The sequence below is a fragment of the Nilaparvata lugens genome, chromosome 11, assembly GCF_014356525.2.
Source record: "Nilaparvata lugens isolate BPH chromosome 11, ASM1435652v1, whole genome shotgun sequence".
Taxonomy (NCBI): domain Eukaryota; kingdom Metazoa; phylum Arthropoda; class Insecta; order Hemiptera; family Delphacidae; genus Nilaparvata; species Nilaparvata lugens.
In genome coordinates this window covers 40,282,510-40,302,225 of record NC_052514.1, presented here as the reverse complement: position 1 = coordinate 40,302,225, position 19,716 = coordinate 40,282,510, and the positions used below count along the sequence as shown (strand labels likewise).

Sequence of the window (19,716 nt, the reverse complement as noted above, 5' to 3'; positions counted from 1 at the left end):
ATCGCGCAGGACGGCAATGTAGATGGACCAGTAATCATCACACAGGAAATCGGCATCCAACGATGAGGATCCAGCACAGGACGAAGACGGAGACAGGCGGGCGACAGGACCCAGGAAAAGCAATCCTCGTTTCACCCAAAACGAGTCTGATCAGAAGAGTGAAGGTGACTTCTCGTGGAGATCGCTCACTATCGAGAAAGCCTTCCCAACATAGTGTTGGAGATGAGGGGACCCGAAGAATTCGGAATCGCACCGATAGTTCCAATATGTATAGACACAAGGAACTCTGGGTAGAGCTGAACAGGAGCTAGCTACCGATAGATCTTGACCAATGATCACAGTGACGTCGAAAAGAAATGTTTATTTCAAACAAGAGTTTATGAATTTACCAAATAGTAATCGTTTGAGATTTCTGAAGCAGAAATGGAATGGCAAATAACAAGCCAAGCAGAATTAACCTCACTTGAACACGAGACAATTTGCAACTGCAAGTCCTTTGAAAACTAACGAACAGAAATTTATGAATTATGTATCAAAAGAATGAACAATTTCTGCAGATTAACTGAGAGATTAAACATAGGTAAAATTAATTAAATACTTGAAATTTTGAGCAATGAAAGGGCTCACCGTCGCAAGTTTCAACATTTCTAAAGCAGGTCTGGGAGGAAGGAAGAACAAGAGTCAATGCCAACTAGAGCCAACTTGACTAACAAAAACCAAATCAAAAAATGATGCAAAATGACAAATATAAATGCCAATACCAAAGATAGCAAGGATAAAGACAAAATTATGATTAAAAAACCATGACAAAATAGATGAACAATGTAAAAACAACATGACAATAAAAACTGCTCAACAAGAGCGACAAGTGGCGCGAAATTCGAACTGCAGAAGCAGACAGAACTGCGAGGCAATGAAATGGCGGCGATCGAAATTTAACATAAGTGTTCTCTAATTTATCAATCGAGGAAAAAATATCGATTAAGGAAAGTGGTAGGCCTACACCGACAATTGATATACATCAGACTTCTACATCGAAATCCAGGACATACAAGAGAGATTTCAAAGACCAACAATATGAAAAGACATCTTGGCTGTGTGGTTGTGAAGAAACTAACAAACTTTATTGTTTTCTGTGCTTGTTGTTTGCTCGCGAAAAAGGCGATCCAGCATGGATTAAGAACGGTGTGTGTGATTTAGCTCATTTGACTCAAAAAATTAAAAAGCATGAAAACTCACATGCGCATATAAGTGCTTCATTGGATTTCAATTTACTTGGTAAAATTGATGTTCGTCAACAGCTTGATAGTGCTTATCGTTTGAGCATCAGAAAACATAATGAGCAAGTCACCAAAAATAGGTATGTGCTTTCCAAACTTATAGACTGCATTAAATTTTGTGGTGCATTTGAGTTAGCTCTTAGGGGTCATCGAGAGGACGACAATGCTTTAAATCCGGGAATTTTCAAAGGCCTTGTGAATTTTACTGCAGAGCTTGATTCGGCTTTGAAAGAACATTTAAATAGTGCTACAGTTTTCAAAGGCACCTCCAAAGACATTCAAAATGAATTGCTGGACTGCATGCTTTCTGTGTGCCAAGAAAATATCAAACAGGAGATTAAAAATGCTCAATATGTTTCTCTAATAGCAGATGAGACAACTGACATTTCGTCTGCATTTCAGTTAGTTTTAGTTTTTCGGTATATTTTATCAAATGGTCAACCAGTAGAGAGATTTTGGAAGTTCAATAATCCTGAGGGTCATGATTCACAATCGATTGCAAAATGTATTTTTTCAAGTTTGGATACTGTCATAACAATTCCAGAAAAACTCATTTCTCAAAGTTATGATGGTGTGAATGTGATGAGTGGACAACATGCTGGTGTGCAGACAATTGTGCAACAAACCTATAAGCATGCTTTTTTTGTGCATTGCTATGCACATCAACTCAATTTAATTGTAGCACAAGCAGCGAGTCAAAATCAAGATGTAAGAATTTTTTTCTCAGATTTGAGTGATATTACTAATTTTTTTTCAAATTCTCCTCAAAGAATAGATGTTTTAGACAGAGTAGTCGGCAAACGTGTACCTAGGGCGTCAGCAACAAGGTGGAATTTTAAAAGTAGAACTGTGAATACAGTTTTTGAATATAGAGAAGAGCTAATCGAGTGTATGGAGGAGATTCAATCCACATCAAAACAACCTTCTAGTATTATAAAAGCAGGTGCTATTGCTCGTCTTCTCAAAGATAATAGATTCATTTTTTGGCTCTCGGTTTTTCACAGGCTAATGCCTCATGTTGACATTTTATATAATCAGCTGCAAACAGTTAAGACACATGCTATGAAAATCAAATAAAATGTTGAACATTTTATCAAAGCTGTTGAAGAGGAAAGAACTAAAATGAATGATTTGATGGAGATGGTAGCAGACTGTGCAGGAAGTGTGCCCAAACGTTCAAGGCGCGAAGAGGACACCTACCTCAGTAGAACAGTGGCTGCCAAGGAAACCTGTGACATCATCACCACTCAAATCAAAACCCGGTTCTCATTCACAACATTCTATTCAGCAATCTGTTTATTGGACTCACAAAAATTTGAACATTTCAATAAGGATTTCCCAGATACCTTGCTTGAAGATACTGTTAAGGTTTACTCATTTCTTGAGAAAAATCGCCTAAAAACAGAACTTGAAATAATTTTTAGAAGAGTAGACTTCAGAAATTTGCTTGGTGCTGTCAGTTTGCTACAATTTTTCATTGAAAATAACTTAACTTCGTCATTTTCCGAAACCTATAAACTTTTGTTGATAATTTCAACCATCCCAATGACAACAGCTGAAGCTGAGAGGTGTTTTTCTACACTAAAACGAATCAAGACGTTTTTGCGCTCCACAATGAACCAGGACAGGCTATCAGCATTAGCAATGCTGACTATTGAGAAGGAAATGATAGCAAATATCATTAACTTCAATGAAAAGGTGATCAATGTTTTCGCAGCAAGGAAGGAGAGGAGGATGGATTTTATTTTCAAAAAATGCTCTGTAAATGCCAACTAGAAGGAGGGTGAGTGTTAACAAAGTCTCTGAAAGCATGTTAATCCTTATTTCTTTGATTGGAAATTATCTTACATTGAGGAAAAATTATTGCTGTTTTCTGTATAATTTATGATTTGTACATGAATTATTCAATGGGAGTATGGGAGTACATCTTCTAGGTTGAGAATCCTGAGTATATCTAAATACTTATTATTATTAAACGAAAATCCAAATTATTATATAGGTACTTAATATAATACAACCCATTAGAATATTTTGTTACCTACGTAATAATATGATAGGCCTAGTACTCTTCTAGGAATAAAAAATTACATTCTACTATGTGAAACGAACAAAATTCACTTGAAACATGGGGTTTAACAAATTATTAAAGATCTAGATCTTGTTGCTCATGTTAAATGTGAACCCCCCATTAGTATTTGCACGAGCCGCCACTGCTTTTAATACTTTAAATATTCTAAAAATGCTTTTGGACTGTTTTGTAGTTTTAAAGAAGTAAATTTATTGAATTAAATACAATTCTAATACAATAAGTGCACTAACACAAGTAGTATAATAATCAAAAAGTTTAGTATGTAATAATTATAAACAAATCGTCTAGAAACCTCCCACATAGGGTTTGCAATATTATTAATAAATGAGAATTTTAAACTGTAATACGATTGGAAAATAATAAAATTCAATACATTTCATCGCTAGTAAAATAACAGTAAAAAATGAAAAAAACATTTTCATAAAAAAAATTACATAAATTATTTGTTTTGAGCTGAGTTTTGTTAATATTATTGTCAAACTATCCTATGATAATTTTTGTTAATCTCTCAATTTTGTATCAATTATTATAGATTAATTTATATGATTTTATCCTGTCATTGAATTATTCCAGATGGTCTTAACGTTGAAAATAACAGATGGAATCGGAGAAATTGAGAATTTATTGGAGGATATACCTGTTTCTCCACCATCAACTCTGGCTGAGGAACTGAGTGGACCCAGACTTAGCAGGGAAAGGAAGGAAGTTGGAAAAATTGCTGTTTATCTTGATGGACATCTTGATCAGGTTGGTAGATAGTTATTTTTTACCAATCAATGATGATGTGTATCAATTGAGGTATAAAATAAAGGCATAGATTTAGTTATTATAATAAATTTACAATGGTACACAACTTGAAGTACACTCCAGAACTGGTCAGGTGAGGGCATAGATTATAAAAAAAACTATATTATTGTAAACTTGAATTTTAAAAAACACTTTTGAAGTGAAAATACACTTACTTTTGTAGTGACGATCATCAGCTGATGATGACCAACAACAGGTCGAAACGATCGTCACTACAAAAGTAAGTGTATTTTCACTTCAAAAGTGTTTTTTAAAATTCAAGTTTAATTTTAACAGTGAAAAAGTATGGATATACAACAGATGTATATTATTGTGTTTCAAGTCATATTTATTTTTTGTTTCATTTCTGATGAGGGCTACTCGTAATCTCGTATTTATGAGAAAATAGAAAAAAATCAAAGTAGGTACCCTTTTTCAAACTTTATTTTATTACCGTACTCAATATCGGGGCACCGAGCTTCGCTCGTTATCTATTGATAAACTAAACACAATTCTTTCAATTGATTGGAGAATAACTAATATTTTTTACTATGGGGAAGGTCATGTTTCTATTTTACAGCTGGCTATAAGTCAGTTTATGAATTTCGGGGATGAGCGATATTTTGATTTTCCACAGATGCACTTTTATGCACTTTTACTCACTTTTATTATCCACAGACGACGAGAGTCTCACCTGTTTTTCCAAGGATGAATAATCCTTTTAATATTCTTCAGCTAGTTTTCCCAGGGATGAGACCTATTGCAATCGAATTTTTATATCATAAACCTACTATGTTCCAAATTTCGTGAAAATCGTTAGAGCTGTTTTCGAGATCCGTTGGACATAAATAACCACATAACCATATTTAAAAATAACCAAATGTAAAAATATATACAGAAATTGCTCGCTTAATAAATAATAGGATGACATATGTCAAGTCAATGATTTGAAAATGAAATTAGTTTGTTGAAACATGTGGCAAGTAATAAAATAAAGTTGAAAAAGGGTATTTTGATTTTTTAATTTCAGTGATTTGAAAATGGCGTTAATATGTCGAAATATGTTGTGAGTAATAAAATAAAGTTTAAAAAAGGTACTTTGATATTTTAAATTTCCTCATCCATACATTCTATATGTATAAACGTATAATAACAAACAATATTCACAGAAATTCTACAGAAATATTCTCTCTAAGATATAGGCCTAAGTTGCCTATAGGCCTATGGAGTGTTTCATAAATAAGTCTCCAATTTGGATGATTTATAGAAATTAATTCAGAAACGATACAGAGCTGATATGTGATCTTGCTTTGAATAAAAATACCACAAGTATTTACATGGATGGTTTGTCAGTGAAAAATCATGTACCTACTTTAGTTCAAGTTCTCTGAGTTACAGTATTACAGTATAGTGAATCAGTAAATTTATTGGCTTCAATACACTTCCTGTGAATTGCAATGTAATTATCCTTTTATCACTTACCCTGCATTTAAGGTAGTATATAGAAGGTATATTTTGTATAAGTTCATCTTCATCAAAAGAAATTTCTATTTCTATGTTATGTATAGCCTACTTACTATTAAGCAAATGAACTTTATTATATTACATTTTTATTCATTGTTGTAAAAATGTGTTGTAGGTGCAATGGGCCATATGAATAAAACCAAAGCATACTCTCATGAGCATGAGCATGGAGCATATAAGGTTTTGCTCATGAGCATTTGGTAGAAGCATAAGCATTATTTGCTTAATTTTATATGAATAACCTTTACCTTATACTCTTATCTTATGCTCCTGATCTTTATATCGGATAGGTAACTTTTGTATTTATTTTTTTGTAGGAATAATGGTGATATATATCATGGTTCAATCGAAAAAGAGTTTCATAGTTTTCAACTATTGGTTGCGATCATATCTGGTTCCCTCTTACACGAATTACAGTAGTTGAGTCATTTTACTATGAGCAGATGGTAAAAAGCTGCTCCAGAGTAGACTCACCTTTTTTGAAGCATTCACTTCAAAAGTTGATCAAATGCTGTAGTTTATTCATACAATTTTGAGCAAAAGCTTTTACTTTTGAGCAAATGCTCAAAATATTTTTTTGATGAGCATCATGAGCAAAAGGTTTTGCTCATGTTTATTCATAGAAAATGAAGCATATGCTCCATATTTTAGAAGTATAAGCAAATGCTCAACTTTATTCATATGGCCCATGTTTTATTCTTTGAAATTTTGTAGTAAATGGTAAAATTTACGTGTCATTCTTTCAATAATTTTTCTACAGTATTATTAAATAATTTTGAAACGTAATCACTCTTTCAATAATTTTTCTACAGTATTATTAAATAATTTTGATAGATTAGCTCAACTTTATTTATATGGCCCAATGTTTTATTCTTTAAAATTTTGTAGTAAATAGTAAAATTTACGTGTCATTCTTTCAATAATTTTTCTACAGTATTATTAAATAATTTTGATAGATCACTTACAGTATAACAGTAGCTGTGCTACAGTACGTAGCCTACTGAATTTTACATCAGTACCCTACGTATTAAGTTCAAGCCATAACTATGATTGAATACCTTATCATTATTATGATAAATATCACTTAATTTTTACAGGTTTATGATTTGGAGTTGTTCATAACTCTACCGAGATTAAAACTGTCTGTCAGAAAAATAATGTTCAACCCAGTATACAATGGAACATCTAAATGTGAAACCTTTAATATAGAGAGCGAAGATTGCTGTGAGTAGTTATTAAGAATTTGTTTACAAAAATTAAATTTTGGCTCAATTTTTAATCTCTACTAATTCTCAGATTACAGTACCTACTAAATAGATTTTGTATAACTTAGTTTCCACGTTGAATTACTTTTTCAACTCTGAGAAAGCTGCATTGTGGATCTTGAGCTTGTCTACTACAATAATGAATATTATTATTGATATTTTATAATTAACTATTCAATAGGACTTTTTCCAAAGGGACAGAGGGTACTAACCTTTTTTTTCTCCACCTACTGTCTAAAGTACTTTCTTTACTCCCTGAAACATAATACTAAAGTTTCACTTTTTCGCTCTCGGTAGTAAAAAACAGAAAAACTCCCTAGGGAGGAAAAGTGACTCCATTTAAATAACATGGGAAACATCTCTTTTTTGAAAACTTACATTGTAATCAAAGACCTTAAAGAGATATAGACCCACAATGCCTATGCCTTCCCAATGATAGCACTCTTACTTGAAATTGAAGGCCGCCATTGGGGTATTTTAGCACGAAATATTATAATGATATATTTGTAATACTATAGATCACAAAGGCATTGGTGGCATTGGTATGTAATAATCTTATGGGTTGCCCCCTCAATGGCGGATTTAAATTCCAAGTACGACACTAGCGCTGCATGTGAGTCTATGCATCTTTAAGGTATTTAATTGTAATAGGTAAGAAGGTCTAAGCTCAGATGAGGAAGCATATAGAGTACTCATTAAACCAACTAGATTCAATACCTCAAACAGACATTTGATCAATATATGAAATATAATTATGTTTAATATGCTAAAATTATTACAAACTTCATATCAGTATACTATAAAAATGTATAAATATTATTATTGATATTTTATAATAAAGTATTCAATAGGTCTTTTCCCAAAGGGACAAGTGTATTATATATTTATTTTTCTATTATTATCGATATTATTGATGATCATATTTTGTGATATTATTTTGTAAATCACCCATTTGTTATTTTTCGAATTTGTACGTACAAGGAACAAAATTTTGTTTTTTGATAAATAATTGAGGAAGTTTATTTATGTTTAGAAGTTTAGGAGTAGGATTATAGTAGACAATTCTTACAAAAATGATTCTGTATATATATATTTTTTTGAGATAATTATTATTTATTTATTGAAAAATTTTGTCCAGGTCCCATCAATTTCGAAATTGTGCCTCTCCAACCCATTCCAGAAGAAGAGAATGTATTCAGTTTCTACCCTTCTAAAGGGGTTGTTGCAAGCAGGAAGGTTCCCGCTACAATAAGTGTATATTTTACACCAAAGTAAGTTCATTCGAATATTTATTTATTTAATTACAATGCAAATTACACTAATGTAATAACATTGGTAGATAAAATATTAAGTAGTCCTTGTGCTATTTTTCTTCCAAATTCATAGGTGACCATGTCCAAGATAAGGTTAGAATTTCAGGAGTACCGTACAATATTTTTCACATTCTTCCATTTTTTCAAATTTTTCATTTGTAATAATAATTTGAACGCTGAGTCAGAGTCGAGATTAAAATATTGACTGGAATTAATGAAGAAAATACGTACCTCAAGGTAATGATATTCACCTTATAAAGTCAGCATCTGATCATCATTGATTTGCCATCCTAGTCTGTCATTGGACAAAGCAGATTGCTCTATCCTTTTCCAACTCCACAACATTTACAAATTATTTGTTAACTATGAAGTATTATAATGAACTACCAATAAAATATTTAATACAATAATTAAACTGTATAAATAACTTAAATCATGTCTATATCAATCAATCAATCTGTAAATAACTTGAAAATTATCTTCTAGACCAATAAGGCATATTATTTGAGATAGAATTTATCACTATTAACAAGAGTCAACACTTAACATCATGTCATATATAGGTACCGGATTACTTGAATCACACTGTCACAGCTTTCCAATAATAGAAGATAAGATAATATATATTTTATTGCCAATAGAATATTGCAATAATAGAAGATAAGATAAGATATATTTTATTGCCAATAGAATATTGCAATAATAGAAGATAAGATAAGATATATTTTATTGCCAATAGAATATTGCTGCTATAGCAGCAAATGATACTGACGAACTTGGTATGGTAGCGGATTTATACAATGCAGTAACAAGCAAAAGTCAAAATACAAACCATACAATAAGTAACAAAATCATAACACTGGCGGAAATAACAAAACAATAAAAGTTACCAAGTGAGTGACAATACAACCAACAACTGAACCAACCGAATACAGTCATACAAAAAAGCAACGCACAAAACTTACTAAAACACTCGACAAGTGTAACATTATCACAATATAGCTTATTTGTGAACAAGACAAACATACAAACTCTACTCTGCTAGACATTAATAACAATATCGCATTCAAGAAACTCTTGGAAGGACTCTTCAAGTGCACTTGGAAGGACTTGGATGAAACGACCAACTGGAAGCGCTTTTATTTCTAGCGGCAGCCTGTTGAATAATTTTATTTGCTGGAAATAATGGCTTTTGTAAGTTTTCCTCAGTCAAACGTGAGGAACTGTAAATTCTCCCTACAGTATTCCTAGTATTGAAATTGTGGGTATTTGACTGGATATCAAAATTGAAAATCTGGTGTGGCGCACTCACACAACTTTCCTTGCCGTTATGAAAATTGATCACCTGACGCTAGTGTTCCCGCGCATCTCAAGTCTACTATTCAAAGATTTGAGCCAGCTGGTGACAGGGCAATAACGCTGGAGACACACTTGAGGTCTGCTATCTCTTCATAGTGAATGATTTAATAGAATCAAAAATAATTTGCAATTGAATAATCACATTTTCTCGAATTTAAAGCTTATTTTCAATTTTAGGTGAAAATGTTACTGAACATTAATTGTAGAGATTTTAGTGCTCAATCTACTTCACTTGATTTTTTTTTGTTCCAATTGTATCTGAAGTCTGATAATTGGGAATCTATCTGCAGTGATGGGGCGGAGCTCCTGAAATTTTTACAGATATGGTATGGGACTTGATAGAGCTTATCAATGACTATTCTAGTTGAGAATTTGATCAAAATCGTTGGAGCCGTTTCCGAGAAAATCACGAAAAACCCTGTTTTTGACAACATTTTCGCCATTTTAGCCGCCATCTTGAATTGCATTTGATCGAAATTGTTCGTGTCGGATCCTTGTAGTGAAAGGACCTTAAGTTCCAAATTTCAAGTCATTCCGTTAATTGGAAGATGAGATATCGTGTACACAGACGCACATACACTCATACACACACACACACATATATACAGACCAATACCCAAAAACCAGTTTTTTGGACTCAGGGGACCTTGAAACGTATAGAAATTTAGAAATTGGGGTACCTTAATTTTTTTTGGAAAGCAATACTTTTCTTACCTATGGTAATAGGGCAAGGAAAGTAAAAATGTTTTGTCTCACCTGTAACAGATTTTGATAAATAAAACGTGCCGGTAGGGTCATAATATTCAGCTGTCTAAAAGCTGCTCTGTATGAATCCCTAGCAGAAGACGGTGAAAAAATAAATTTGCCAACTATGCGGCGCCCTGTAAATTTTTCTATAATTTTATAACGCAAATTTAATAACTGCTGTTTATCTATAGCTACTGTTTTATTAAGTCACTCGATAAAATACTTCCTAACAATGCCATCCTATCATTTTCACTGATAGAAATCCAACTATATGTAAAGTCACTCAATAAATGTTTAATACATGAACAATGAAATCACTGTATCACTCTATGAAATTACAGTACTCTCAAACATAAATTACTCATTATTATTAAACGAAAATCCAAATTAAATGTTGTAAATCACCCCGAAGACTTCTGCTACTGTAAATATTGACAACAGGGTAAATAGCTAGATGGAAATTCGATGATCGCTACTATTCAAAAATTATTTGTCAGCCCGGGAATCGAACCCAGTACTTCCTAATTGCCGGTCAGGAATGCTTACCCTCACATCAAACTGACAATCTCTGGATAGCAGCGCTCATTTTATATGAAGCCATAGCGGCCAGCCAGTCTACAAATAATTTGAATAATTGCAATATCTCAGTAATTGAATGAAAAAGACTGAGAAATTGTCAAAAAACCACTGATTTATTGATAATTAGAAAGACCGGTTTCGGTTATTACACCATTGTCAATCTCTGATAAACTGAACGTATCCAGTTTTCATTCAATATGAATAATTACCACAATATCGACTTCTCAACTACACAAAAAATCTCAGTAATTTTCATCCGTATAAATTATTACATATTCTGAACGTTTCTGCTACTTATTAGAAGCTTCAAATTCAAGAGTAAAAATTTTATCTTTTTATTTTTCAGCTCTTAGAGAGAATCTAGTTGAAATAATGTTAGGATACTTACCATCATGGATTAGCGGTTTTTACAAGTATTCTCTTGTACGATAAATTACTTGATTGTAAAAACACTTCACTTGAACTGGCTACTTTTACAAATTAATAAAATAATATTGAAATTTGAAATATTATTTAAAATATTACAACGACTAGTTTCGACTAAACTAAGGTCATTTTCAACTTGAGGGTACTAATTTTCAAGTTGAATTATTACAGTTAAATTATTTAACTGTATAATTAATTAAATTATTTAGTATAATTATACAGTTGAATTATTTTCAAGTTAATTACAGGTCATTTTCAACTTGAGGATACTAATTTTCAAGTTGAATTATTACAGTTAAATTATTTAACTGTATAATTAATTAAATTATTTAGTATAATTATACAGTTGAATTATTTTCAAGTTAATTACAGGTCATTTTCAACTTGAGGGTACTAATTTTCAAGTTGAAAATGACCTCAGTTTGGTCGAAACTAGTCTTGTAATATTTTAAATAATAAATGGTCTTTCAAGTTTCAATATTGTTTTATTAATTTACTTGATTGTATCCTAATATTTGCTTTTTTGTTGAACAGACTCTCAGTTTTTTATATGAAAAAGTACCTGGTGAAGACTTCAATTCCTGCTCATCATCTCCAATTCTGTGTTTCTGGATATGGAACATACAACAGCAAACGTATCGGCAACGAATATCCACCTAAAGAAATAAAATCTTATTGCAAATAGAATAGAAAAACAACATTCCCATCATTCATAGAATAGAAAAATAAATGAAATGGAATGGAATGAAAAAAATCTTTACTAGGCGGAGTTAGGAATTTTAATTCCTCTCTACTACTACTCAACTTCAAAAAATACATATCACAGGATGAATAACTATAACAGATAACAAATAAATCTTCAGATAAATAACTTCAACATAGAGAAGTAATAAATAAAGATGCTTCGTCAGAAAATGGATGATTGTCAAAAATGTTAACATTTGTTGGTGTCTCTCTACTAATCAACTTAAAATACATATTACAGGATAAATAACTGTTATAAATAATTACAAAAGATCACAAATAAATAACTTCAACATAGAGAAGTAATAGATAAAGAGACTTCATCAAAAAATGGATGATTGTCGAAAATGTTAGCATTAAATTTGTTATAATCTGTTTTATTTCAATTAATTGTTTTTTTTTAAATTTTCCTGATAATTTATTAATTTTTGCGTTGCAGAATTATTTACCTGTATTGCACAATATTTTACTAACCCTTGTGAAAAGTTTTATAAAAATAATAAGGCACGGTTTCCGAGCTCGGGATTCAGCCAAGTCCTCGACTTTGAACAACTGGAGAAAATTGGCTTTCCAAAACGGGGCGTAGTCGCAGTTTTTATAACAGTAGTCGCAGTTTTTATTTTCTCATTTCTATAATTGGAAACGTTTTTCCTTGGTGGAACTGAACATTCCTAAATAATTCAAAATAGTTGAAACTTTCCACTATCTTCTCTTTATTTTATTTTGTGTTCAATCTTCTAGTTTTTCGAAATTTAATTCAAATGTGACTATGACAATGACTGCGACTACGCCCCGTTTCGGAAAGTCAATTTTCTTACTCCAGCTGTTTAAAGTCTACAACTTGGCCAAATCCCGAGCTCGGAAACCGGCCCTAAAAGAGTAAGAAAATCTATAAAGTTTCTACTACCGTTCCTCAGAAATGAATAAATGTGCCAAGTTGTGTGAATATAATTATTGTAGATTCAATAATAGAAAACACATTGTGAATAGACTGCATATGGATTGGAAAAATTTATTTCCGAAATTGGGCATCTTTAGTTGTTTAAAATTAATTTTCACATTTTACACTGGGCTTCCTTTCATCACGTTGTCATCTATACCATAGAGAAAAATAGCGTGCCGTAAGTAGATATCCCATGGTATAGGGTGTTTATGTCGCAACTTTTACTGTTATCTCAAGCCGATTACTGTCGATTATTGTCGATTTTTACTGTTTTGACCTGGTAAGAGTGTATGAACGGCACAATATGAGAGCCTACCAGCATCATAAAGCTTCACAGGAAAGAACTACGTGGACTATCAGCTTGAAATAACAGTAAAAGTTGCGACATGAACTAAAATAAAGGAAAGAACTGGCTTATACACGTACGGGATGGGAAAATTATGTTTGACGCATCATCGTGACAAATCATCACGTCTGAACTACTGGACTGATTAACTTGAATTTTTACATATAGATTCTTAGAATTCTTAGTGTAAAGTTTTAAAATGGACCCTTGCGGATCACGGGTTACCTGCTAGTTTTCTGCTATAATATTCTTTTAATTTATTCTACAACTTTTTAACTTTTAATTTATCCTACAACTTTGAAACTTCATGATACAATATTAATATGTATCGATTTAAACATATGAAATCTAACACGCTTTTGAATAAATACATCTTTATCCTTCATCACAATATATTTATCAATTCGAACATACAAACAACCAACACGCTTTTGAATAAATACATAATAAATAAATTAATTAATGCACTTTACACTGGCAGATTCACTCTCTCTTTCGCACTTAAGATGTCAAGATCAAGTAGTAATGAATTCGGTGAGGATGAACAATGACCCCTTCTCCTGTCCCTGTCCATCTGAGAGCCTGTGGGATTCAGGCAAAGGCCGTGGGACGAATTGTGGGTGATGAGGGGTGGGGAGGGGAAATAGAGGGGTACCTACATCACAATAAAGGGGGGCCTTCTTTCATTGTCTGATCGCCACTGACCTTTATTAATTCCCACCCGACCTTATTCTTATTGAGAGAAAAAGAGAGTAAGAGAGACAGAGAGAGAGAGAAAGATGGAAAAAAGAGGAGGAAGATAGAGATAGACCGAGAGGGAGAGAGAGTGAGAATTAAAGAGAGTTTCCAATTCTCTAATAACATCTTCATCTGCATCTTTGTACAATTCCATGCATTCGTTTATTGTTATGTTGTTAAAAAATAAATAAATTCGTATGGCTTTTGTTGGTGGGGAGTCCCTTGCGGGAAGGTCCCACCGCCTGAATATATAATTTAAGCCGTCAATGGGCCTTATTGTATTAATTAGTTGCCATCAATCAAATTGTACCAACTATCGCCTCCCCCACCCAAAGCTGGAGAACTCGCTCAAAATGCCACTGATAATTGATAATCTGTCAGCTGTTCTTTTGAAACCATTGGAAAGCCACGAGAAATAGTTCAAAACAATATACCTACCTAGAATACATAGTATTGTATACCAATGATACATGTATTCTATAGTGAAGTAAGAAATTATATTTTCCAATGATTTGATAATGAATTTTCATAATTGAGATTAAATATTTTGTTAATTAAAATCACTTCATTTATCCTCTTCCTCTCAAAAAATCTCTTCCGCTCACTCACTCACTCTCTTTCTATTCTATTCTATTCTCTCTCTCTCTCTCTTCTTACTTTACTTTATTAATTTGTTAATAATTAATTATATTTCTACATTGTTAAAAACGACCTGGCAACAGAGCAAAGCGAGAAAGAGCTATTCGCTTTGTTGAATGATAGACAAGGATAGCAATACCATTGCTAATCAAACACTATAGGTTTCAAGCTGCATTGTCTTATCAACTGCAATCAATAATCTAGCTGACTTGTAATCAATAATCTGATTTGTGATTTGTAATGATACATTTATTACTTCAAATAATGTTATGTTCATTCATTTTTATCCATTTATATCCTCAAAAACTACCAAGAATTCAGTGAATTTCGTTCGCCAATGAACATGATCTGTATGATAGCTAAGAAATAATAATATGGTTGTTGTGTTGAGAATTTGAAGTTGATTGATAAAAGCAATCGAAAGTTATCGTCTGTACTATGACTAGTAGTTCTGTGAACAGTAGACCACACGCAGTATTCTCATCCACAAGTACCTGATGTCAACTGTTTTAAATGTTAACAAAATCAGTTCACGTTTGAATTTGTATTCCATAATTTATTAATATTTATGTTAATTTAAACAATGATTAGAATATATTTTTATTCCAGAATTTATATGATATTCATCCAGTTCCGTGATAATCTTTCCATCTAATGAAAATTAATTTGTTTCAATCAAAAATATTATAATTTCTTCAGCATTATTTATTTCATTTGATTATTTTTAATCACCTATTAAATTAGTTTTTTCGAATGTGAGAATATTGATACTGATGGGCACGCATAATAATACCATATGACTGAAAAACAAAACATTGAAACCAAAGACCTTAAAGCTGCGATTAGACCAAATTTATTAACAAAATGTTAATAACTCAATCCTTATAGATTATATTAGATTAAACATAACTTATCATACACATGATGAAGATGTGTGTTTGTCAACTTGCGTTCAATCTAATAGAATCTATAAGGATTAAGTTATTAACATTTTGTTAATAACTTTGGTGTAAACCCAGCTTAAAGATGCATAAGTTACCTCTTTAAGGTCTTTGATTGGAACTATAGACCTTATACAAATACAGTAATAGACTGGCTTCTCCACACATCTGTGTAATCAATTGTCATCTGATTTATGATGAATAATTCTATAGTCTGATTTCTACTCTAATATTGGGGTAGGAGGCTCCTTTTCCTATTATATACTCCTTAAAATGCAAAATTTTCAAAATCCTTGCATACGTCGACGCGCAATTTAAAAAGGAACATACCTGTAAAATTTCATGAAAATCTATTACCGTGTTTCGCCGTAATTGTGGAACATATAAACATGAATAAAGAGAAATGCAAAACCGTCGACTTGAATCTCACTTTGCTCGGTCAATAAAGGAAAGAACTGGCTTATACACGTTCGCGTACGGGATAGGGAAATTATGTTTGACGCATCATCACGTCTGAACTACTGGACTGATTAACTTGAATTTTTGCATATAGATTCTTAATTAACCTAGGATGGTTATATACCTATTTTCAATCTTCAAGTTTTCATTACTAACCTAAAGTAATCTAATAATTAAAATAAAATAATTTAAGTTCGAGATTACGTTAAGTTTCAAAACAGACCCATACGGAGCACGGGTTACCTACTAGTCTAACATAAAAACTCACAAAACCCAGAAATCCACAAACTGATAGAACGACACGAGTCCTTAATTATTGATAAAAGCTGGAAGGTGATTGAAAGAAGCAATCGAAAGTTATCGTCGAACGTAAAAGCCAATAAATCCACGAACGGATAACGACACGAATCTCTAGTCATTAGTAGGAACTCGCTTCGCTCGTTCAAACAGTATTTGAAGGTTTCCATGAGAGTTGAGATGTCAAACAACAGACCAACAGATCAGTTATATCTTTGACTATAGAAAGAACTATAGACTTTCTATAGTCAAAGGTTATATTCTGGGAGAATCCAATAATGGAGTTGACACGAGCGGCTCTGTTGTTTTGACACATAAGTTGTGCATTACTTTAAAAGTCAAAATCGTTTAGAATTTCATGAGCGAATTTGAATTTCAACCCGTTTACCGGGCAACGGAAGCAAACTTATCTTGAAAAATTTGAAATTCAAATGGTTGACGACATTTTTAAAAATGGGCAGCTCGACAACCCCGGGTAGACACAGAGAGATCTAGCTCAGATTGTATTATGATAAGTTTATGACTGTCGGTCCGCTATATGGTGAGATTCATTTTGATGTCAGCATTGGCTGGATGTGCTACTTTGATGAAAGGGGATTCTCAAAGTTTTAAGTGGATCTCTCTGTTGAAAGTAGGGATGTTTTTCTTATAAGACGACAACATTATATATATGAAATTTTTATATTATGTAAAATCATAAGGAATAAATAACAGTATGCTAAGTTTGTTCATTTGACCTGAACAACCCTATTTTTGATAAAATTAAAATATAAAATTAAATTATTTCAAACCATAATCCTATTATTTTAAGCGATCAATTTCTCGATTTCGATAAGCGATTATGTGGTTGTCTGGTTATGTATGTCCAACGGATCTCGAAAACGGCTCAAATGATTTTCACGAAATTTGGAACATAGTAGGTTTATGATGTAAAGATTCGATTGCACTAGGTCTCATCTCTGGGAAAACTCTCTGAAGGACATGAAAAAGATAATAATTATTCATCCTTGGAAAAACAGATGATAATTTCGTCGTCTGTCAATAACTGAAGATTTGAGTGCCTGCAATAAAACCTAGAATACTAGGTACAATGTATTTTAGGTACCTTGAGTGCCTGTGTGGAGGAGAGACAGAATTATGTTCAGTAATATTTGCAATTAATCAGCTCATCTCACGAGAAATATTAATCTAGAAATACTAATCGATTTGATCAAAATAATCTGACTTGTTGACATGACATGGTATATCATTCTAAATTAGAGTATATCATAATTTTCAAAGTTAATCATTATTTTACAGTTTTAAGTGATTAGTGAGTGTTATTTTGTTATTCAATCTGGTTTGTAAACAATCTAAATTAGAACTTTTCTATTTTCAAATGTTTCGACTGAAAGTTGGACCTGAATTCAAGTGTATGAAACATAACCTACTTTATGGACTATTTATAGTGTATACATAAAAATTCAGGGGGAAGAAACATTTTTGGGCTGTGCCTGTTAGTCCTTCCACAATCATTTTAAAGAATAATGTTCTGTTTATCAATGAATAAATAACGAGCGAAGCTCGGTGCCCCGATATTATAAATGATAAGAAGATAATCATATGATCATACATTATCCAATATTGCTCTGTTTATTTATGCTCTTAAACTTAAAAATTGCCAAATGCCGAAACTAGTGGTGTGAATTGTTTTAAATGAAAGGACACTTCATGTGTTTATACTGTTTTTAATAAGATGAGTTTTATGAACCATATATTTAGAATAGAATATATTTTATTTAGTTTAACAACAAATACTAGTTCATCCATACAGTTCAACAACGTCAAGTTAATAAATCATCCAATAATTCACTTTTCCTACAGTTACCTTGAAAAGTGACGATTCCTGCACTGATTACAGAACGCAAAGATTCACTTTTCCCCCCTTGCGGGAAAAAATTTTTCTGCACTTCAGATTTGCAACATGACAACGCAAAATAGTTGGTGGGTTATATGGAGGATTTGTGCACGAAAACAAAAATGAGGTTGGTAGCAATGACTGTGGTATACCTCACTGCACGTTATAATAATACCAAGGACACCGAGTTGGAGGACAGCCACCACATCAGTGACAGCCAATCAAACACACATACTACATTCTATTTTATTTATTAATAATAAAATTACACAGAAAAACATTTTATGCATTTCAGCGAATTTAACCCATAATTACTCACTTTTCATATTCAATGGTAACTGTAGGAAAAATTAAATGTGAAATACGTGCGCAAAGTTCCTCTGCTGTACTCAAGAAGCCATTCCGCCCTCGCCTACGGCTCGGGCGTAAACGTTTCTTTCGGTGCAGCAAACTGTCACTTTGCGCACTAGTTGCACAAATAACTATTTCAGTTTCCCTGTTTTAAACAAGTTGATTCAATACATTTTAATATTTTATCTCAAACATTTTACGTTAAATACCGATCATATTACATTTTATAATAGTTTCAGCAGTTATTCTATTTAGCTATTATTTTCATAGTCTTTGTCATTCATTACGTTACATTTTATCATACTTTTAGCAATAAATTTATTTGGCTATCATTTTTTTAGTCTTTGTCATTTATTGCATTAAATTAATTTTCTTTACAAAGAAATCTAAGGGCTGATTATTTCTAGGACTTATTAAATCCAATGACACTTATTGAATCTATAGGTCTAATGGTCCATTAGATTCAATACGTATCTTAGAAACCGGGCCTTTGTGCCTTGAAGCCTAGAGCCCTGAACACACACATAGATATTTGTTCGTACGATATTTTACCGTCCTTATAAATTCTATTAGATTAAATAGATGATTTCAAACAATTGATGTTTGTCAAGTTCCGTTTAATCTGATAGAATTCATAAGGACGGCAAAATATCGTACGAACAAAAATCGAAGTGTGTGTGCGGAGCCTACTTTAAAGGCGCGTACATATATACGCGCCGCGAACATGAGCAATTCACGTTTAATCAGCTGACTATATCTTTATTTTTACAGAAACGGTATAAGATATAAAGATATAGAGATAAAAGCTTGGCATCAGCTGATTAAAAGTGAATTGCTCATGTTCGCGGCGCGTATATCTGTACGCACCTTAATGTTTTTTGTTAGGAATTGTTTATAAGTACTATAATGATTTGTCAAAGAGTAATTTTGTGTTATAATAATTTGCCCTCTTTATAAGTACTATATGGTATATCAAGAAGTACCTAATTTTAT

The 19,716-nt window shown here is 32.2% G+C and overlaps 1 protein-coding gene and 1 long non-coding RNA gene across 3 annotated transcripts in view; one reads left to right on the top strand and one right to left on the bottom strand.

The window, feature by feature from the left end:
• LOC120353699 overlaps positions 1-12,057 on the top strand; it is a 29,755-nt gene extending 17,698 nt beyond the window's left edge. Inside the window, exons 5-8 of one of the 2 annotated variants that reach the window (XM_039438431.1) lie at positions 3,943-4,116; positions 6,777-6,903; positions 8,083-8,215; positions 11,903-12,057. In XM_039438431.1, the coding sequence (XP_039294365.1) occupies positions 3,943-4,116; positions 6,777-6,903; positions 8,083-8,215; positions 11,903-12,053 (585 nt within the window). In that variant the 3' untranslated portion in view covers positions 12,054-12,057. The remainder of the gene's footprint in view (positions 1-3,942; positions 4,117-6,776; positions 6,904-8,082; positions 8,216-11,902) is intronic. The other variant, XM_039438432.1, reaches the window with a different exon arrangement.
• On the bottom strand, positions 3,230-18,552 carry LOC120353700. The gene is made up of 3 exons (XR_005572525.1): positions 18,530-18,552; positions 17,359-17,360; positions 3,230-3,493 (listed from the first exon to the last, which is right to left on the bottom strand). It is a non-coding gene; the product is annotated as an uncharacterized LOC120353700 (long non-coding RNA).
• Positions 18,553-19,716: the final 1,164 nt, after the last annotated feature.